Source organism: Chinchilla lanigera, unplaced genomic scaffold (assembly GCF_000276665.1).
Source record: "Chinchilla lanigera isolate Chin_1 unplaced genomic scaffold, ChiLan1.0 scaffold00032, whole genome shotgun sequence".
Classification (NCBI taxonomy): domain Eukaryota; kingdom Metazoa; phylum Chordata; class Mammalia; order Rodentia; family Chinchillidae; genus Chinchilla; species Chinchilla lanigera.
The window spans coordinates 16104564-16127227 of NW_004955433.1; the positions used below are offsets into that span (position 1 = coordinate 16104564).

Genomic DNA, 22664 nt, shown 5'->3' on the forward strand with positions numbered 1-22664 from the left:
TCCTACTTTATTTTTATTTATTTATTTATTTTTTTTTGGTTTTTCTCCGGTACCGGGAACCGAACTCACGACCTTGTGCTTGCCAGGCAGGTGCTTTTGCCACTGAGCTAAATCCCCAGCCCCACCTACTTTATTTTATTAATATGGACATTGATTTTCCTTTGTTGAACCAACTTTGCATGCTAGGGTAAATACCTCGGCAATGGTATAATTAATACCAATTATATAATGGTATAATTAATACCAATTAATGGTATAATTAATATAATTAGTCTATGTGAAATTGTCAAGTCATGTGTTTTTCTTGGTGGAAATTCTTTGGACTACTCACTTGATCTCTTTATTTACTATAAATATGTTCAGATTTTTCTATTTTTTCTTTAGTTGGTTTTGATAGTTTGCATCTTTTTAGGAATCTTTCAAATTTTTTCCTGGGTTTTTGTTTTGTTTGAGAAAGGGTCTTGCTATGTAGTACTCAGGCTGGCCTTGTACTCACTGTGTACCCCACGCTGGCCTTGAACTCATGACAATCCTCCTGCCTCAGCCTTCCAAGTTCTGGGATTACAGATGTGTGCTACCACACTCGATTTTTCCTTGGTATTTTGAGATAGAGTCTTGCCATATAGCTGAGGGTGGCTTCCAACTTGTAATCCTTCTGCTTCAGCCTATTGAGTGGTGGGATCACAAGGATATACCACCATGTCTAGATTTGTAATTCATCCATTGAATCTAGTTTACCTAATTGCTGGCATATAATTATATAATTACTTATAGTATTAATTTATAGTTCCTTTGGTTTCTGTAAAGTTAGTAGTAATGCCTCCTATTTCCTTCTTGATTTCAGTGATTTGTGTCTGCTTTCATTGTAGCTAAAGCTTTGTTCATTTTGTCGAATTTTAAAAAGAAACAACTTTTATAGAGATCAGTACGGAGATTCCTCAAAAAACTGAAAATAGAAATTCCATTTAACCCAGTCACTCCCTTGCAGATATCATCCCCAAAGAGTTAAAGACAGCGTATTATAGTGATACACGCCTACCCATGCAGCACAACTCATAACCGCTAATGTTGGCAGCAGCCCATGTGTCCACCGACAGATGAATGGATAATGAAAATGTGATGTTTACACACAACAGAGTACTACTCTCCGTAAGAAGGAAAAACTTGAGTCATTTGTAGGAAAATGGATACATCTTGAGACCATAATTTTTTTTGTTTTTCTCCGGCACTGGGAATTGAACTCACAACCTTGCACTTGCCAGGCAGGCGCTGTGCCGCTGAGCTAAATCCCCAACCCCTTGAGACTGTAATTTTAAGTGAAGTAAATCAAGCACGTGAGTGTCGGGTAAATAACTCTAGTTATTGTGGGCTGACCAGGCCCACAATCTCCCAAATGAGTGGATGGTGAAGACTTAAATAAATGAGTTGAAATGATTTTAGGGCTCCAGGAGGGTCCAACTCTCTTACAGCATTCGAGATTCTCTGGGGTAACACAAAGACTTCGCTGGGCAGCCCATTTTTATTAGGTTTTCAAACAAAGGAGGGAGATACTCAAGAAAATGCAGGAATCTAGCAAGACCTTGGGAAATATTTTCCCAAGTAGTAATTATGTCAATCAGGAGAACTGCCTTATCTTTAGGTTGGTATTTATTATAGGAGTGTGGAGCCTGCAGCTGTAGTCTCCTTTAAGTTAATTGGGGTTGGAGCCAAACATCCTCAGCTGTGGCCTTATCTTGTCCTTTGAGGTGTCACTGCTTCATAGGCCAATACAGGCCTCAGCAGTGACCAGTGACTCATAGAGGTTCACTTACTATGAGTCCAGTGTCCATCTCCAGACAAGGTGCCTAACCTTTGGACAACTTACAAGTAAACATGGAAAACCAGTTGGTTAATATTAAATCCTGCTCAGAGACTCTTTGTAGTGCTCTCCAGCACATGAGTTTAAATAGCACATGGTTTCTCTTATATGAGATACCCAATATATAAATACCATACCAAATAAAAGATGATAGGGAAAAAGAGAGAGAGAGAGTGAAAAGTTGTTGTAATACCATATGGCCAACGCATTGTCTTACGTGTTTTATGTGTTTTGGCCTGTTAGTCTGGCTGTTCATCTTTTGTGATAATTAACTTGATAAAAACTTATAAAATGAATAAATGAATCTGATGCTGGCAAAAAATAGAGGTAGAGGAGAAGGAGGAAAAAAAGAATTGAGATGCGTTATGTACGGGTACTGATTCCCCACAATGAATGTAATCATTATGTACTGCAAACATATATTAGTAAAAAACAAAGATAGAACTTTTTTTGAGACCAGGTCTTTCTATGTAGCCCAGGTTGGCCTCGAACTCACAGTGATCCTCCTGCCTCAGGCTCCTGAGTGCAATGATTATAGGTAACCGCCATGCCCAGCCAAAGAAACAACTTTTGATTTTATTGATTTTTCTGCATTTTTTTTCTATTCCCACTTTCATCTTGTTTAGTTCTAATTTTTCTTTTCTTCTTCCTTTGGGTTTAGTTTGATCTTATATTTCTAGGTTTTTTTTTTTTTTTTTTTGGTCTTTTTTGAAATAGGGTCTCACTATGTAGTTCAGGCTGGCCTTGAACTCACTGTGCAGCTCATGCTGGCCTCAAACTCACAGCTATCCTCTTGCCTCCAGCTCCCAAGTGCAGGGGTTACAAGTGTGTGCCACTATGCCTGGCAATTTCTAGTTTCTTAAGATGAAAGAGCAGGTTATTGAATTGAAATTTTTTTTTTAAACATATCCTCTAGGTTTTGATATGTTGTATTTTTATTTTCACACATCTCAAAGTATTTTCTAATTTCTGTCATGATTTCTTCCTTGACTGATAGGTTATTTAGCAGTATATTGTTTAATATCGATGTATTTCCTTCCTGTAATTGATTTTTAGTTATATTCCACTGTAGTCAAAGAACATACTTCATACTATTTCATTCCTTGTACCTTTGCACAGGCTTATTTTAAGGCCTAACATATGGCCCCGAGAATGTTCCATGCATACCAGAGAAGAGAGTATATTCAGTTTTTGTTGGGTGGAGTGTTCTTGTTAGGTATAGTTTTGTTTATGTCCTTTCTTTCTTTGTTGACCTTCTGCTTGTTGCTATATCCATCACTGAAAGTATATCTCTTACAGACCAAATATAATTGAGTCTTTAAAAAAATTCATTCCGGGGTCTAGAGGTTTAACTTAGTAGTAGAATGTTTGTCTAGCATGCACAAGACCTGGGCATAGCCTTACTAAATGCTTACTAAAAAAGCTTTTGCTTCTATTGCTTGTGGGCTCTGTTTATACATTTGACTGTTAGGAGGCTGACTTTCCTCTTAGAATTCCTGCTTTCAAGTTGTGCCAGGGGATAGCTCTTAGGAGAAGCAAGCAGACTTATGTTTATACCACATGTACTTTAAGAAACTTTGTAAGGAAGTGTGTTGTGAGTACCTGTTGTTTTTGTCTGTTAAGTCTTCAGACCCTTTCTAGAAAGCACACCATGATGACCATCAGGAGAACCTAATTTCTTCTTCCTTTGATTCATCTGTTTGTGAGACAGATCTCATTACCACCCTCTCTTCCAGGAGAGGGCATGTGACCTTATCTGTCCAATTAGTATAAGCCATCCTTTGATTTCAGACATGGATATGTGACCTGGGCTGGACCAAATTGGGCCTTGAGACATTTGTTGAAACTGTCGGGAAAGAGAAGCTCTTTTTTTTTTCCTGGGGGGCTGAGATGATAAAAGACATTTCTTGAGCTACTGGTGGGTAGCTACTCACTGTGAGAGGAAAGCCTCTCAGGAATTAAGCCAGCATGCATGGAGGTGAAGCCACTTTTGGCAACTCTGAGCACCTGAATCTAGCTGTTAGACATACCAGTAGAAGGGTCTTGGGTTATCATCTTTGTGTGTGTGTGTGTGTGTGTGTGTGTGTGTGTGTGTGGTGGGGTACTTGTGATTGAGCCCAGGGCCTTCACACTGAGCTATATCTCCAGCCCTTTTTATCTATTGAAACAGGATTTTGCTAAGCTACCCAGGCTGGGCTCAAATTTGCAACCATCTTGCCTCAGCCTCTCAGAGTGCCTGGATTACAGAAGTGCACTATGATGCTCAGCCTATTTTTATAGTTTGTAGTTTCAGACAGCGTCTTGCTAAATTGTCTTCTTATGTAGCTGAGACTACAGGTGTGCCCCACTATACCAGGTGTCAGTCTTAATTTTAGTCATTTAGTTGGTGCACAGTAGTATCTCAAAATAGCTTTAGATGGTTTCCCTAATGAATAATGATTGTAAAATACCATCCTTTGGCTATGTATATTTAAATTTGGCTATCTTTTTATTTTGCTGAGACAGAGTCTTGCTGTATAGTTCAGGTTGCCTTTGAACTAACTATATAGCCCAGGCTGGCCTTGAACTTGCTGCAATCCTCCTGCCTCAGCCTTATGAGTGCTGGGATTACAGGTGTGTGCCACCACACCCAGCTGGCTATCCTTTTTTTGTGAAGTGACTGTCCAAGTCCTTTTTTCATTTTAAAAGTTGCCTTATCTTATTGAATTATGGGAGTTATTTATATATCTAGGCTCTAGTGCCTATTATTTATACATATAGTTAACATTTCCAGTCTACATATTGCCCTTTTATTCCTTAATTGGTTTCTTTTGTTGAAAAAGTCTTTAGTTTTGATTAAGTCCAATTATAATGCTTTTTATGTCTTGTTTATGAAACATTTGCGTAGAATTTTGAAGACATTCTCTTACATCTTTTTCTAGAAACTTTATGGTTTTACCATTCACATTGAGGTCTGTGATTCATCTTGAATTCATTTTTGTATAGGATATCAAGGAGGGAAGGTAAAAATTTATTCTTTTTACTTACCATCCAGTAGAGCACATGCTGATTCCTCCTCATCTTTATCTAAGGAGGGTTTGTAGGGCAGGAGCTAGGGGCTGGCAGAAACCTCCGCTGGGCCCACACAGTGAAGCTCTGTGTGACACAGGTTATGTGTACACGGAGTTGCTCTCTTCTGATGTCATCAGTTGCTAGGAGGAGCAGGGATACTTAGCACTCAAAGTGGCTACACCAAGGCACAGTGGCAGCGATGGCAACCTTCGCACTCTTTTCAGTGGTTCTGCCTCTGCTGCTGCTGTATAAGCCAAGGAAGGCTGTTACACAAAGGGACGGTTGTTTTTTCCTGGGAAATATGGCTCTTTGTGGGCCTTGCTTGTGCTCTGTTGTAGGAGGGATTTCTTTTTTCATACACACATGCTTTTATGACTTGATTAATTAATTAACGTTTTGACACAAGGTCTTGCTGTGTATTATAGGCTGGCTGTAAACTCCCAATGTGGTTTAAAAACTTACAACTCTTAACTATTTTCAGATTCTGTTAAAAGATTCTGTGTGGTGCTTTTTGTTCTGCTGATCTCAGTCTGTTTGGAAAGATTTTGTCTCTTGGCTGAAGATAGCCACACTTAAGTGAAAACATTCTGCATAAGACGTGGTCACTTCTACGGTCCTGATGTAATCTTGGACCTGGGGTAAAGATCTTGAGCAACCTACACAGTGGCTTCCCTTACCTTCCCAGAGGGGGAGTGGACCTTTCTTTTCTGTTTTTTATTTCCTTTGTTTTTGTTTTTATTTTTTTGAGACAGGGCCTCACTATGTAGTCCAGCCTGGCTTTGAGCTTACTGTGTAGACCAGGCTGGCCTCCAACTTGCAGCGATCCTTCTGTAGCAGGGGTTTTCTTGTTTTACCTGGTCCATTCTGCTCTACTTAGTCCTCCTCTCCTTGTGTAGTGGTTGTGGACTGGACGTACAGTTCTAAAGTACCTCCTAGACTTCCATGGGGCAGGATTGTATTGCTCTGCCTCGTTGCTGTCACTTGCCCCATGTGAAGCACACTCGCTAGTGAAATTTGGGTGGAGGCACCAGCTGTTCCTTCCACACCAACACTGAGAGCCCGCTGTGGTTTGTCAAATTCACTTTTCTTCTCTGCAATAAGAGGTCATGCTGAAGAGTAGATCTAGCTACCTGTGAAGTTTAAAATCAAGCCAGGGAGAGAGTGGGGGTATTCTTAGAGGCAGAGTGCTTGCCTAGCAGAAAGCTCCAGCTTGACCCCCAGCACTGGAGAAATAAAAATCGTAACTATATCTTGAAACCACAAGGATTAAGTATGCCTGTGTAGGTAAGGAATCTAGCGAGGGGTGGTACAGAGTGCAGTAAATCACCGCGCTCTACAGACCAGGGCACACGATTAGTATTTGATTCCAGGGTTTGCACTTCTTACCACGTGTGACATTCTCTACTCAGTAATTTAGGAAGATTTCACACAGCCACACCTTCTAAGCAGCCAATTCAAATCACAAGAGGGAAGCTATTTGTCTAAAATGAGCAAACCAGTCTTGGGTTGAAGATGACTTTCTTGTACTCTGAGCAAATCGTTGAGGAATATAAACACTATGAAAGAAAGAAGGATGCAGTGTTTGAGGAAGGACTGTTTGTTTATTTGTTTGTTTTGGTGGTCCTGGGATTAAACCCAGGGCTTTTGCCCTGAGCCATATTTCAGATCTTTTTATTTTTAGATAGAGTCTCACTAAATCACTAAGTTGCCCAGACTGGGCTCAAATTTGTGATCGTCTTGCCTTAGCCTCCTGAATGCTGGAGTTACAAGTGTGCACCACCACATCCTGCAAAAAACTAGTTATTGAAGGTCACACCTTGATACAGTAAAGGTTATACATGACAGTCCCACAACCAATATCACCTGAATGGGGCAAAAATATTTCCTTTAGAATCTGGAACAAGGTAAGGCTGTGCACCTTCTCTGCTCCTGTTTAATATAGTACTTGATATGTTAGTGCAATTAGGCAAGAAAGAAATAAAAGAAATACAACTAGAAATGACAGAAGTAGGAGTATGTATATTTGAAAGGCAATATAATCCTATACTTATAAGACCTTAAAAACTCCATCAAGTGACTTTTAGAGCTGATAAGTGGATTCAGCAAAGTACCAAGATACAAAATCAACATAAAAAATCAATAGATTTTTTTCTTGTCTTTTTGAGACACGGTCTCACTGTGCAGTTCAAGCTGGCCTTGAGCTCACTTTGTAGTGCACACTGGTCTCAAACTCACAAAGATCCTCCTGCATCAGCCTTCCGAGTGCTGGGATTACAGGCGTGTGCCAACACTCCTGGCATCAATAGCTTTTAATACATCAACAATGAACTGGTTGAAAAAGAAATTAAGAAAACAATTCTATTCACAATAGCTTGAAAATATATAAAATACCTAGGAATTGACCTAATCAAGGAGGTGAAAGGCCTCCACAACAAAAATTACAGGACTCTGAAAAAAGAAATTGAAGAAGACACTAGAAGGTGAAAAGGCCTCCCATGTTCATGGACTGGCAGAATAATGTTAAAATGCCATTATTATTAAAGGATCTACAGCTGAGTATGGTGGCACACACTTGTAATCCCAGTACTCAGGAGGCTGAGGCAGGAAGATTGCCATAGCATTGCCCTGTCTCAAAAAAAAAAAATGATTTATGGATTCAATGCAATCCCTACAAAATTCTAATGACTTTTTTTCACTTCATTAGAAAGAATAATCCTAAAATTCATATGGAAACCCAAAAGACCCAGAAAATCCACATCAATCCTGGGCTGGGAGTATAGGTCAGTGGGAGAGCATTTGCCTACCATACATGAGATCTTGGGTTCAATATCCAGTCCCACCATCATCACCAAAATAAATAAATAAATTAAAAAATCAGTTGACCACATTTATAGTGAGGTGGGGTGGTGTATGCCTGTAATCCCAACACTCTGGGAGGCTGAGGTTGGAGGATCATAAGTTTGAGCATAACAAGAGCAACTTGGTGACTTATTACCACCCCCCCCCCAAAAAAAGGGTTGGTGATGCAGTTAAGTGTAAAATCCCTGGGTTCATTACCTAGCAACAGTAGTAATACATCTCCCACACACAAATAAATAATTCTAAGCAAAAACCGCAAGGCTAAAGGAATCACAATACTCAATTTTAAATTATACTATAAAGGTATAGTAAAAAAGTAGCATGAGGGGCTGGGGGTTTAGCTCTGCGACACAGCGCCTGCCTGGCAAGAGCAAGGTCGTGAGTTCTACTCTCGGTACCGGAAAAACAAACAAACAAACAAAAAATTGGCTTAAAAGTAGCATGGTGCTGGCACAAATACAGACACACAACCATTAGAAGAGAATGGAGGACACAGAAATAAACCCCACACAACTACAACCATCTGGCTCTTAACAAAGGAGCCAAAAATACATGTTGGAGAAAAGACAACCTCTTTAATAAATGGTGCGGGGAAAGTGGATATTCATAATAGACTGGAACTAGATCCCTGTATCTCACTCTATACCAAAAATCCATTCAAAATAGATCAAAGATCTAGATACAAGACCTGCATCTCTGAAAGTACTAGAAGAAAACATAGGGGAAACACTTGAAGCCAGAATCACAGGCAAAGGCTTTCTGAATAGGATTCTAATTACATAGGAAATAATTGCAAGAATCAACAAATGGGATGATATCAAAGTAAAAGTTTCTGCACAACAAAGGAAACAACCAACAGTGAAGAGACAATCTACATAATGGGAGAAAATCTTTGCCAGATCCCAACGGAGGATTCATATTTAGAATACATAAAGAACTCAAGCCTCAACACCAAAAACTCAAATATCCCAGTCAATAAATGGGCAAAGGAATTGTACAGACACTTCTCAAAAGAAATCACTTAGCTGGTGGATATAAGAAAAAATGTTCAACATCTTTAGCCATTAGAGAAAAGCAAATGAAGACTACCTTGAAATTCCAGCTCACCCCAGTCAGAATGGCTATCATCAAGAAGACCAAAGTGGGGGCCTGGAGCTATAGCTTAGTGGCACAAGTGCCTGCCTGGAAAGTGCAAGGTCCTGAGTTTGATTCCCAGTACAAAAAAAAAAAGACCGAAAAGAGTGAATGCTGGGGAGGATCAGAGTAAAAGGGAGCTGCTGGTGGGAATGTACATGAGTGCACCCCCTATGGAAATCGGTATAGAGGTTCCTCAAAATGCTAAAAATAGAACTACCGCGTGACTCAGCTATACCATTGCTGGGTATATAACCAAAGGAACTAAAGTCAGCTTACCATAGGGATACCAGCATGCCCCCCCTTTTTCTTCTGTACTAAGGATTGAACTCAGGGGTGCTCTGCCACTGAGCTACATCCCCAGCCCTTTTTATTTTTTAGACTTGAAAAAAGGTCTCACTGAGTTGCCCAGGTGGGACTTGAATTTTTGACCCACCTGTTGCCTCAACGTCTCACAGTACTGGGATTACAAGTGCGTCCCACTGCCCCGGCCATAGCCGTACTTATGGAGGCACAATTCACAATAGCCAAGATAGGGAATGAGCTTAGGTTCCCATCAACAGAGGAACGGATAAAGAAAACATGGTACAAATACACAATGGAATATTATTCAGCTGTTAAGAAGATGAAATTATGTCATTTGCAGAAAAATGGATGGAACTGGAGATCATTATGTTAAGTAACATAAGATAAGCTCATAAAGATAAGAATCTCTTTTTCCTTAATATGTGGAATCTAGAGTGCCGAGGATATAGCTCAGTGGTGCAAGCACCTGCCTGGCAGGTGTGCAGTTGTGAGTTTGATTCCTGGTACCCCCCCCAAAAAAGAGGCCTAATATGTGGAATCTAGAAGAGATGCCATGAAAGTAAAAGAGAGACTATTACTAGACAAAAAAAGGGAGTTGGGCAAGGTGAGAGGAGGGTGTAGAAAGGGTACTAGGAGGATGGATATGATCAAAACATACCCATGCATGAAAACACACATTAAAACCCAATATCTGTATAATTAACAGGCCCTACTAAAAATATATGTAGGTGGTAAAAATATATCTAAGAAGGCTGAGGCAGGAAGATTGAGAGCTTGAGCACAGCCTGAACAACTAAAGGACTTAACAAGACCCTGACTCAAAATTAAAACAAAGTGGTGCAACACCACAGTCGTCTGTGTTTTGTATCCTGCTATGCTACTGAATTTGGTTATTAATTCTAGGGGTCTTGGTAGAATTTTTTGAGTCTCCTAAGTAGAGGATAGCCTTATTTACAAGTAATAATTTAACAGCTTCCTTTCCTATCCAATCCCTTTTACGTCATTCTGTTGCTGATTGCTCTGGCTAATGTTTTGAGAACTATAGCTGTGTCAGCAGACATCCTTATCTTATTCCTGATTGTAGAGGGAAAGCTCTCAGTTTCTCCCCATTTAGTATGATGTTGGCCACTGACTTATAATAAATGGGTTTTATCAGTTAGGTTCTTCTGTACCTGTTTTCTTCAGGGGTTTGTTTTGTTTTGTTTTTGTTTTTTGAGACAAGGTCCTACTACGCAGTTCAGGCTGGCCTTGAACTCACTGTGTAGCCCAGGCTGGCCTTGAACTCACAGAAATCCTCCTACCTCAGCCTCCTGAGTGCTGGGATTACCAGAATGTACCACCATGCCTGGCCAGATTTGTTTGTTTGTTTTATCCTGAATAGATTTTTGGATTGGATTTTTGCCAAAGGCTTTTTTAATGCATCATTTGAGATGATAATGTAACTTTTGTCCTTACTTCTGTTTGTGTCATGTGTTAGCTTTACTGACTTGCATCTGTTGGACCACCCCTGCACCCCTAGGACGAATCCTATGTGGTCAGGATGTACAATCTTTCTGATGATTTGTTGCATCCTGTTTGCGAGTATCTTGTGGAGGATTTTTGCGTGAATGTTCGTTAAAAAGATTGGTCTTTAGTTCTCTTTCTTGGCTGGGTCTTTTTCTGGTTTGGGAATCAGCACAATGCTAGGTTGCAGGGATGACTTTGGGAGTATTCCTTCCTTTTGATCTTGTTAGTTTGAAGAGTAGTGGCATTAGATCGCCCATACAGTTCTTGTGGAATTCAGCAGTGAATCCATTGGGACCTGGGCTTTTCTCAGTTGGTATTTTTTTAAATTACTTCTTCAATCTCATTACTTGATATTGGAGCATTCAGGGTTTGTATGTGTTCTTGGTTCAGCTTTGGAAGTTCATATGTATCTAGGAATCTATTGATTTTTTTCAGTTCTCCATTTTACTGGAGTACAAGTCATTAGAGCACTTACTAATAATCTTCTGGATTTCAGAGGAGTCTGTTAAATAATGGTGCCGTGGCTTGGACCTGATAGGGGGTCCTGTTAGGAGCCGTTTTCCATTGAGGCCACTGGTGACACTGGTTCCAGGCTTTGTTCTGGCGCTCCAGGCAGCTCCCCAGCTCCCGCTGTGCTGACCACCTCAGACCTGCTAAGCTCTCTCCCCTTTCAGGCTCCTAAACTCTCTGCAAAGCTCCCTGCAACCCCCGTGCTGCAGGAGGCCACCGCAGTCTGACCTTTAACCTTTTCTATGCCTGAGTCCCTCTGCTGTGGGCTGCTCCTTGGTTCTGCTCTCTGCACTCATCCCCTTGGGAGAGAGAAAGCTCACTTTTCCATATCTTTAAACCTGGCACTGTCACAGACACTTCCCAGGGATACTGCTCCCCTCAGCGGTGGATCAGTCACCCGTGCTCCCTTACTGCTTTGGGTACAAGCGAATTCAGTACAGGGCCTGGTGCTGCTCTTATTTTGCCACACCAGGCATGACCGTTACCCCTCTCTGCTCCGGATGGGGAACTGTCGGGTTGAAAACCCTTCATTATTGCGGGCTGATCAGGCCCACAATCTCCCAAATGAGTGGATGGTGAAGGCTTAAATAAATGAATTGAAATGATTTTAGGGCTCCAGGAGGGTCCAACTTTCTTACAGAATTCGAGATTCTCTAGGTTAAGACAAAGACTTCTCTGGGCAGCCCCTATGTTTATTTGCCTTACAAACAAAGGATCTGAGCAGGACCTTGGGAGAATTTTCTCAAGTAGTAAATTATGTCAATCAGGAGAACTACCTTATTTTTAGGCTGGCGTTTATTGTAGGAGTGTGGCACCTGCAGCTGCAGTCTCCTTTAAGTTAATTGAGGAAAAAGCCAAATGTCCTCAGCTGTGGCCTTGTCTTGTCCTTTGAAGTATCACCGTTTCACAGGCCTATACAGGTCTTAGTGGTGACCAGTGACTCATAGAGGTTCACTTACTATGAATCCGCTGCCCATCTCCAAACAAGGCCCCTAAGCTTTGGACAACTTACAAGTAAACATGGAAAGCCAGTTGGTTAATAATAAATCCTACTCAGAGCAGCTTCCTAGTGGTCTCCATCAGGGAACATTCCTCATCCTATTCCCTGTCCCTCCCTCTTAGCTTGCCCCTTAAAAATAAAGTTTGAAATGTCTCCACCTCCAACATGCTCCGAAGCCCAAGTGTCTAATATTTTTCTATAACACGTCATGGCCAAATTACAAGCTGGAACATAGTTTAAGGTGACGAGAGCATGGGATCTTTGATCCCTCCATCCTGTGGGAATCAGACAGTTACTGCTGGAAGCTAAAAATATGGTCAGAAGTTCCCTGCTTACAGACACTCTTTACCTTCTGTAATATCCCTACTTTGTGTAACTCACATGATCCCTCTCAAATGCTTTTTCTTTCTCTCTCATCTACATCTGCTTCACGAGACCTAGACTCTGCTCTGACAACAGGCCCAAGTGACCTTGCGCTCCCCTGGCAGGTCAGAACTTCCTATTTCTGGAGTGGACCCTCCTGCTGCTCCAGTGCTATGAGTGCAATCTCGTTCAGGGCCTCCTGCTGCCATAGCTGCTGCTTCTCCACCCCCAGAGCTTCCCTCAGCTGCTACATCCACTCCCTCCCCTTCTGTAGACCTCCTACCCCTCTGTTTATCCAGAACTTTCCTTTGAGTTTAATCCTCCTCTGTACACTACACCTGCTACGCCTGACCCCACTCTACCCCATTCCTGATCTGGATTGCAGTTTGGCCCCAAACCCTTGCCCCCTGCCCTCCAGTTCCCACTGCAGGGGTAGAGGGAATTATTTGTGTTCATGATCCTTTCTCTTTGACCTTTTTGACAGATCTCTCCCAAATAACCAGTGTCTGGCTTCCTTCTCCTCAGATCTCTCCCAATATATCTAAGAGTTTCTATACCTAACTCAGTCATATAACCTGATCACCCCAGGTGGCGGCAGTGTCCATGCTGAGAGGTGTCCTTGCTCATGTTGGTGAGTAGGGAGAAGGGGTAGTTAGACCTCAGATCTGTGCTGGATGGAGGCAGAAGGACAAGGGTTCAAGTACTTAATGCCAGCAGGCACATTCAGACCCAGCTGTTTCTGACTGCAGCTCAAGTTGGGCCTGGCTTTCTCACTACAGAGGCAGGGCCTGTGTCCTTCACAGTTGAGTTTAAGCTTCTCAGGGAAATCTTTTTGTAGACCACCCCGTCTGTGGCCACCTCCCACCCAGTCACTGTGGGAGGGTAACATTGGGAAACTCGAATGAAGTTGTTATTAGTTGTCTTGAGTCCCAGATTTAAATAATCAACCCCTTCTCGAAATGATGACTGGTCAAGCATTCTTTGGTAATATGGTGGGCACTTGTGCTTGGATCCCTCTCCGGCTATTGCCTGCCATGTGCAAGGAAGCCCTCTGAGCAAACCCTGTGCAGTTTTTGCAGTTCACAAAGGCCGTGGGCTCTGCTGTTTCTCCTTGGATCTCTCAGCCCTGGGTGCTAACTTTACTTCTAGGGAGAGCCGGGTGTGGTGGCCCATGCCTGTAATCTCAACACTTGGGAGGCTGAGGCAGGAAGATCCCCGAGAATTTGAGTCCAGCTTGGGATACACAATGAGTTCAAGGCCAGCGTGGACTACATAGTGAAACCTTAGCTCAAGAAAAGAAAACAAGACAAACAAAAAGAGCTGGGAAGAAGAAATTATTTTCTTCTTTCTCTGCATTTTGGGCCATCTTTTTGTTTTGCTTTTTTTTTTTTTTTTTTTGAGACAGTGCCTTACCATGTAGTTCAGGCTGACCTTGAATGCATGCATCAGCCTCTGAGTGTTGGGATTACAGGTGTGTCCCAACATGCTCAGCATTGGGGAAATGTTTTTTCTCTAAAAATGCTAGCATATATTATTTCTATTGTTAAGAAAAAATAACAACAATTTTATATTACTTTGAAAAAGAAAAATTGGTCCTTCTGTTAGCTATGAATAAACCAATGATTTTTATGATAGAAAGCCATAACTCTGAAATAAAGAAAAAGGTTTGAAACAATTTTTGGATTGGGATGTGGCTCAGTGGTAGATTGCTTGCCTAGCATTCATAAGGAATTGGGTTTGATCCCCAGCACTATTTTTAAAAAAGCCTCAAGCTGATGGAGTGAGCTGACTTTTTTCTCCAGATAACCCTTTATGTAGTACACTACATCAAGTTCAGTGTCCTGCTCCACAGAGTTTTCAAAAATTACTTTCAAGTGTTTCAAAAACACCTCCATGATATTTTTTCTTTTGACCTATAGAACACCAGTGTAGACACCACAATGCATTATTCTCTTAATACACTGGTGGACTTATTTTATTAAATTTTAGTAGGATTTTGAATTTATGTATATGAGAATGGTCAGTTTTGCTTTGGTGGTGCTGCGAAGTGACTTGGACTTTGGTTGTTTACATGTAAGCCTGGGACACTCTAGTCTAAGAGTTCCCAGTAGCTGGCTCATGGGTCAACTCTATGTAATCACCTAGAGGTTTTTTTTTTTTTTCTTTTTTTGTGCTGGGGATTAAACCCAGGGTCTTGTGCATGCTGCAACCTCAGCAGCTGTTTCTCCTACTTCAGTACTGGGGATTGAACCCAGAGCTTTCATTCTGAGCTCTAAGTATCTCTGGGCCTTTATTTTTTATTTGGTACAAAGGCTGAGTAAATCTCCAAGTTGCCCTGGATGTGTTCAAACTTGAGATTCTCCTGCCTCAGCCTCCCAGAGTGCTGGGCTGGGATTACAGGTGTGTGCTATCATACTTGGCTTATTATTATTTTAAAAAATAGAGCTGGGGGATGTAGCTCAGTGGTGGAATGCTTGCCTAGCATGCCTAGTCTGGGTTCTATCCATAGCCCTGCACACATACACATGCGCACACACACACACACACACACACACACACACACACACACTCCAAATCTTATTTCATACTGAATCAGATGCCCCAGGGTGAGGCAATATTTTAAATAAACACCCTAGATTTGGGAACTGTTCTACCTTAAGTCATGAGGCAAAAAAGGCAGGCAAACTAACCACCTCCACCAGGTTGGAGAATATTGACTTCTTAGATCCAGGCTAGGAAGCTAGGAAAGGGTTTGGGCAAACAGGCTCAGCGTCTGTGGGAACATCATGGTTCATACACCACAGGAGGAAGGTGACTCAGTCCACAGCGAGCTGCTCACCTATGAGCTTAAAAATAACAAGATCAGCAGGTGGTCAAATTCCTTTTGCAGTTAGTTGAGGTCTTCTTTTTGGGGGGCGGGTACTGGGAATCAAACCCACGACCTTGTGCTTGCCAGGCAGGCGCTGTGCTGCTGAGCTATATCCCCAGCCCAAGTTGAGGTCTTGACAACAAATTTTCAACCATCTTTGCAGCAGAAGGGGAAAATTTAAAGCAGTTTCTCCTAACCTAGGCAGTTAGTCCCTTTCCAGAGCAGCTGTTTTCTTTTTATTTTTCCCCAAAGACATCAGTGAGCTAGTCCATTCTTGCATCCTTTCCTCTGCTTGATATATACCTGTCGGCAACAGGAACCCACAAGAGCAAAGGGTCTGGAGGGACTCCCTGCCTCAGGGGTGAGAAGGGAAAAGGACTGGCTGACCCCGCTTTCCCGTCTCAGCAACCACCAGAACACTCTGGAAGGTCTGGGCCTGGCCCTGCTCCACTGCTTCTCTGTCCCGTCGTGGTCCCATCTTGAATAGTTCCGGGCACTAAATAGGTGGGGACTATTCGAACAGACATAGGCAGGATTGATTACACAGGTGCCACTGCTAGATGTCTGCTGACAGAGCACAGGCCCTTACAGTGACGCTCAGGCTGGGAATCTACTGTCTGCACAGTACTTACAAGTCATTTTTTTTTTTTTGGTTCCGGAAATCAAACTCAGGACCTTGTGCTTGCGAGGCAGGCAGTTATGCCACTGAGCTATATCCCCAGCCCTACAAGTCACTTTAAAACATTAGATTTAGTTGCCAACTTTGTTATTTTTAATTTTATATCAGTTTATTGATTGGTTGTACTGAGGATTGAACTGAGACCTTTGCACTGAGCTACATCATCAGCACTTTAAAACATTTTTATCTTGACAGTCTTGCTAAGTTGCTTAGGCTGGGCTGGAATTTGTGACCCTCTTGAATCAGACCGGCCTTGTAAACCTGGGCTAACACCACCACACAATCTGCAACGCTATGCGGCACAGGTGAGCACTGATCTGCACTCTTGATCATGGAGCACGGAGCCGCGCACTCCGGCAGGAATACAAACCTACAACCCGCTTCCCAACTGCGCCCTCTGGTGGCCTCAGTTTAATCACCCAGACCAAAGGAAAGCAGGACTCCTTCCAAGGCGGCTCAAAGCTGTAAACAAGCGGTGAGCAGTGAGAATATTTCACAAGTCAGCACTGAGCAAGAGGCGAGAGAAAGACATAACTTCTCTGTTTTAATATGTATGTTTTATTACTGTATATTAATTTTATAAAATACTGGCTTTTATAAAATACTGGTTTTTAAAAATAGTCTTGCCAACTTTTAAGCACTGATAGAGCTTCCATAAAAATCAGTTAATTCCATTTTTTCTTTCAAAATTGAAGACCCGCAACCTTGGGCTTCCGTTCTCACACCGCTCCATGGTCCCCCTAGCCGAGGACGAGGGCTGACCGCCGGTGCTCCGTCACACCCAGTTCCTCTCACTTCTTGTTTTACTTCCCATTTGTCTCCCATAGACACCTGGAGCTGCCATCTCCCCATCTCCCTTCTACCCCTTGCCTATCCACACCATTCGTGGGACTCTACTTGTCTCCCAAGGTCTTTGGGTTGGACAAGATGAATGATAAGATAAAGAAGATGTATTTTCACTCGGCACTTGGAACAGCCAACAGTCTTTTGGCTTATGGTCAGCTGGACATGACTTGAGACTCCTGCAATATACATCCACTCTTACCTTTCTTTGCACGAAGGAATAAAACAAACAAACAAACAAACCAGACAGTGGTTGGGTCGACCACCATTTTATTGTAACAGAGAAACCAGGCTGCAGTAAGCCCACATGATCAGAGCAGGTGGTGGTTCTCTTTCCGAAGGGTGAAGCACATCTCCTCTCCTGATGCCACCCCGCACCGCCCAGCTGCCAGAGAGATGAGCGGCGGTGCAGCCACACGGGGGAAGGAGCGCTCCAGCTGGCAGAGGCGACATCCCAGCGGGGACAGTCACACAACACGGAGGCAGACACTGCAGTGACGTGCAGTTACCTACTCTCTACTATTCTTCGCTAAGACAGGAGGAGGAATGGCATGAGCAGAGAACTAGTTCTTCATTCTTAAATAAATCCTGATACGACGGGGTTGATGGTCACTCAAGCGGGAGAATGGGGTGAAAATCTGGCTAGATATAATAGGTCTTCATGACTACAGAAAAGTATAGCAATGATGAAAGAGGAGAGCCTTCTCCTTTTCTTAAATAAGACAGGAAACAGCATCTGTTACTTTTCTTGCTACAGGGGAAAAACACTCATTGGTTTTTGTAAAGCGTAATTCTGCATTTGGTCTGTTGATCAGGTTGCCCCACCGTGGAGGACAAATGTGAGTAAATGGCTTAATGACTGACTAGGTCATGTCTCTCACGGCTTCTAATATGAGCTGTGTCTCATGCTGGGTCCCCACAGGAAACCCTAAAACCACATGATGCTTCAGTTAAAGCTTCGGAAATATTGCAATGTCCTGAATACAGGTTTTTTGGTGCTGTGACTTTCTCGCATGTGTAAACTCTTTTAGAAAAGTTGAACACAAAAGAATGGGGGAGAGTTTGGTTTACAGCCACAAACTTCCAGACCGGCCACCATGCCTCTGCCCTATCTCACTACATGTTCTCTTCTGAGAAACACATTTAACTGCTAAGTGTTACGCACTGTGGTTGAAAGAAACGACCCACTCACCACCACCCACCCTCCCTCATCCTGCATGTGACTCTCGCAACAGCAGAGGCTGAACACAGAAAGGTTGTCTCTGTTCCTTGCATCCGGAGATTACTTGGTCACCTGATGAATGGCATGGGCAAGATAGCCCACGTTGCCAGAGGTGACCCCTGCCACAGAGATGCGGCCGTCCTTTGTCATGTAGATCGAGAACTCCTTGGTCAGCCGTTCTACCTGCAGAGAGAAAAGGACTTGGTTACTTCTAGCCAGGAGTTTTTCCAGCTCTGGCATGGCATAATAGCCAACTTTTGACAAAAATAACAGAAGGTCTATTTTCTCACTTAAGCCCTCTTAGGATTTAGTATGCCAGCTTGGAGTAAAAGAAGAATAAAAAACTATGTTAAAGTAGGATGATGAATTCTGAGGCATGAACAGGTGGGAAAAAAAAATCTCAGGTGTAGCACAGAACCAGCAGTAGTGATAAACAATCAAAACAAAGGTATTTGGGCTGCGGATGTAGCTCGGTGGCAGAGCAACTGCTTAGCATGTGCAAGGCCCTGGGTTCCATCCCTAGCCTTGAAACCCCCTTCCCCCCACCAACCACAACTGAAAAAAACTCAAGGTATGCATTTAGAAGTCTGCAGCCTCATGGGGGATACAGATAGGCACAGTGTCATGGACCTGTGGCTCCCTGGTACTCAGGAGACTGAGGTGAATTCCTTGAGCCCAGGAGTTGAAGACCAGCCTGGGGAACATAGCTGAGGCCCTATCTCAAAACAACAATACCCCAAAACATACAAATGTTATACATCATCTTTACCAGAATAACTTTAGGGCAACCCTGAATAGGCAGGACCTGTGAGGAATTCTAGTTTGCAGGGACTGATGGACGGATCAGCTACAGAGAAATACCCACTCACCTGCTCGGGCTTCAGGCCTGTGAAACAGAACATCCCAATCTGGTCGGTGATGTGCTGCCAGCTGTGGGACGAGCCTTCCTTCTTGAGGTTGGAGACCAGCTGGGTGCGCATGCTAATGATACGGTCGGCCATGCCTTTCACCTCCTGCAGCCTGTAAGGAGACCCAGAGAGGCAGCTCATCCTGGCTAAGCACCAGCGGGTAAACGGAGTTCCAAGCGCTTTGATCTCTTTGTGTGCCTCAATTCTTAGTCCTTGCCTAAGCCACGGTGCTCCACTGCCCGGGGACGGGGAGCGGGGAGAAGCTATTTTATAGCATTCTGTTTCATATCATAAGACTACTGTGATTAAACAACTCAAAGAGTTAACATACTTGATATTAAGAAAAGTGAAGGCATTACTAGAAGTCTTCAGGAGGCTAAAGCAGAACCTGCAGGTTAAATAATAAAACATGATCCTATTCTTTATCATGGATGGAATAAACACTCCTTCCTTCACAATAAGACAAAGCACTGTAAGCCTACAGTGGCCCAAGCTCATGTGCTACATGCTGTGGACTGTCACAGTCCTTGCTTTTAAAAACTTACAATGAAAGCTCGGACCCAAACCTGTAAACAACCAACTACGGAAGAAGGCAGCGTAATACACAGCTGGCAGACCAGTGCTACGCTAGAGGAGGGCTGGCTCTGTCGGGGACGAGGAGAGGTCATCCTCTGTATACAGAGCTCACTTGATTTGAAACACAGTTTTCTCCTTTTTCAAAACTGCCACTTACATCCCATTCCCATGGCTCCATGGGAAATTCTTGTTGGACCTCACTAACTGGACCACTGTAACGACACTTATAACTTACCGTCCTGGTGTTGTGTTCACTTCCCTAAGACATCTCTCTGTGCTGATGTCATGCACAGCTAAAACAGGTTCATAATTGCCAATTAAAGCTGGCAGCACTGCGTTAGCAGTGATTACTGACTGGACTGAGGAGCCCTGGCCTCTCCCAAAGTGGCATCTGATTTTAATTTCCTGCAGCCCCACCATCCGGCTCCATCCACTTTGAGGCATGGCCCTAAACGCACTGCATGCAGGATGTGTGTATCCCAGATGCGGCTGGACCTGAGTGAAGCCCTTCCCTTCTCTATGATGTTCAGAGCCTGAAGTCCTGACCTCTCACAGTATCTATCAAGGTGCTTCTGACTGGCTCCACCTTCTCAGCTTCGCTGCCTTCTACGCTCCTCCTCACAATCAGCATTTCAGCCACAGAAGCACATGGGGATTTGTGTACACACCGCACAAGGCACATCCCTGCCTGTATTGTCTCATAAGCAGCTTTCTTTGTCCAGTTTCCCATCAGTTCTTTTAGGAAAGAAGCCCTCTCCTCTTTAACGTATAGCTCAGAGTGCAGTTCTCATTACATCGTCCCCAACTCCCCACTGGAATCAACTCTTCCTTCAGCTGTCATTTATTCCACTCTGTCTTCTACCAGTGTTCTGTCCGCATCTTTCTCACTGGGTTCTACACTCCCCGAAGGCATGAGCCATGTCTTAGTCATCTAGTAAGCACTGTGGTCCACTGGAGACTCCCAAATGTGTGCTGGGACATGAACATTAAAGAAATAAAAACCAAAAAAACTCTGAAACAGTCAGGGAAATATGGAAATAGAATAGAAAAAAACCCCAGTAAAATATTACAAAAACGAAGTTTAGTATAATTCCAAGTGACAAGATCAAAGCCAAGCTGAGCTTGGGGGCGCACATCTATGACCCTGGTACCTCGGAGGTTGAGGCAGGAGGATGCTGAGTTCAAGGCAAACCTGGGCAAGTTTAAGTCCAATCTGGACTACCTGTCAAGACTCTGTCTTACAAAAACAAACAAAAAAATAACCTCTCAAAACCCATCCTACATGTAAATATACAGTAGTGGTTTATAGCGCTCTGTAACTACAGGTAACAGAGAGCGAGGAAGGAAGCTGGGCGACAGGGCAGGGCTGTGGTTAATGTTTTCCTTTCTCCCAAGCTTGCTTTCTTTTTTCCCCTGGGACTGCACAGTGCACTAGGTGCACTCCACCAGTGAGCTGCGCCCCAGCCCTCTCCTGAGACGGGGTTTCCTTCCGTTGTCCAGGCCGGCCTCGAACCTGTGATTCTCTTGGCTGAGCTTCCCAAGGAGCTGGGGCCCCACGTGTGCCACCACTTCTGGCTTCCCTCTCCCAACCTTGCTGAAATGTGCTTACGTGTTAAGTTTATAATGAGAAAAAAATTATAGCTGAAAACGTAATCCATTTTTTGGTAAGTCTAGCACAAATCTGTTGTACTAAAAAGAATTATACTGAACCCAACTCCTGCTGTTTACTTCAGTGCTCACAGGACTAACTTGCGACAGGAAAAACAGCTGTCATCTGATGACTGGTAAGCTTGGAGACGACAGACAGCAGATTTGTTGCTGTTTTTTTTTTTTGCGGTACCGGGGATAGAACTCACGACCTTGCACTTGTCAGGCAGGCGCTTATGCCACTGAGCTAAATCCCCAGCCCCAGACAGCAGATTTAGTTTTTCCACTAAGAAGTGACACAGAAATCCATCCTTTTAACTAAGCTACACAGGGAAAATTCACATCTAAATTAAACTATACTGTGTGTCATGACCCATTGGTAGGCCAAAGTTTCAATTTTATAGGATATGATTTGCGTTTTAAAAATGTTAGATTCGATCTATAGCACTACAAATGAAAGAGAAAGAGGCATGGTGACACACACCTATAATCCTAGCACTTGGGAGGCTGAGGCAGGAGGACTGTTGCAAGCTCGAGACCAGCCTGGACTACAAAGTGAGCTCATGGCCAGCCTGAACTACATAGCGAGACCCTATCTCAAAAAGATAAAAAAAAAAAAAAAGAAAAAGAGAAAGAATATACTGAAGTGTAGCACAGGAAGTCTCCAGTATCAAAGGTTTTGTGTTTTTTGAGGTGAGGTCCTGCTATGTTGCCCAGGCTTGTCTTAAACTCCTGAGTTCAAATGATTCTCCCACCTCAGCCTTCTGAGTATCTACAACTAAGGTGTGTTCGACCATAACTGCCTTAAGTATTGAGTTTTCTTTTATCTTTTTGGAGACAGGGTCTCATTATGCAGTTTAGGCTGGCCTTGAACTTATAGTACTATAGCTCAGGCTGGCTTTGATGATCCTCTTGCCTCAGCTTCCCAAGTGCTGGGATTATAGGTGTGCACTATCATGTTTGGCAAACATTGAGTTTTAAAAATAGTTTTAGTTATATATACAACCATATACAAGTAATGTGTTCAGGGCCATGATGTGAAATGTATTTCTTATGTGAAATGTGATTTAATTTGGAGAACAGGTATTAAGATACAGATGGAAAGATAATAATAAAAACCAAAAATATGCAGAAATACTGATTCAGTACAAGCCGTTATTGGGACAAAAACAAAAATATTGGGGCTATGAATGTAGCTTAAAGGTAGAGTGCTGGCCTAGCACAAGTGAATCCCTGGGTTCAATCCCTGGCATTGTAAAAGAAAAATGAAAACATTATCTTCTTAAGGAAGTTTCCCTATGTAAGCTACTTAATTTGAACCTGAGTTTTTTTT

The 22664-nt window shown here is 42.9% G+C and overlaps 1 protein-coding gene and 1 long non-coding RNA gene across 2 annotated transcripts in view; one reads left to right on the forward strand and one right to left on the reverse strand.

The window, feature by feature from the left end:
* The window catches only part of LOC106148945, a 21497-nt gene extending 4355 nt beyond the window's left edge, over positions 1–17142 (forward strand). Inside the window, exons 2-3 of the long non-coding RNA XR_001234744.1 lie at positions 16331–16440; positions 16963–17142. This is a non-coding gene — a long non-coding RNA (uncharacterized LOC106148945). The remainder of the gene's footprint in view (positions 1–16330; positions 16441–16962) is intronic.
* An 89-nt stretch (positions 17143–17231) lies between these two features.
* Positions 17232–22664, reverse strand: part of Got2 (glutamic-oxaloacetic transaminase 2, mitochondrial) — a gene marked incomplete in the record, with an annotated part of 23335 nt that continues 17902 nt past the window's right edge. Inside the window, 2 exon segments of the mRNA XM_013516232.1 lie at positions 17232–18383; positions 19070–19220. Of these exon segments, the coding sequence (XP_013371686.1) occupies positions 18261–18383; positions 19070–19220 (274 nt within the window).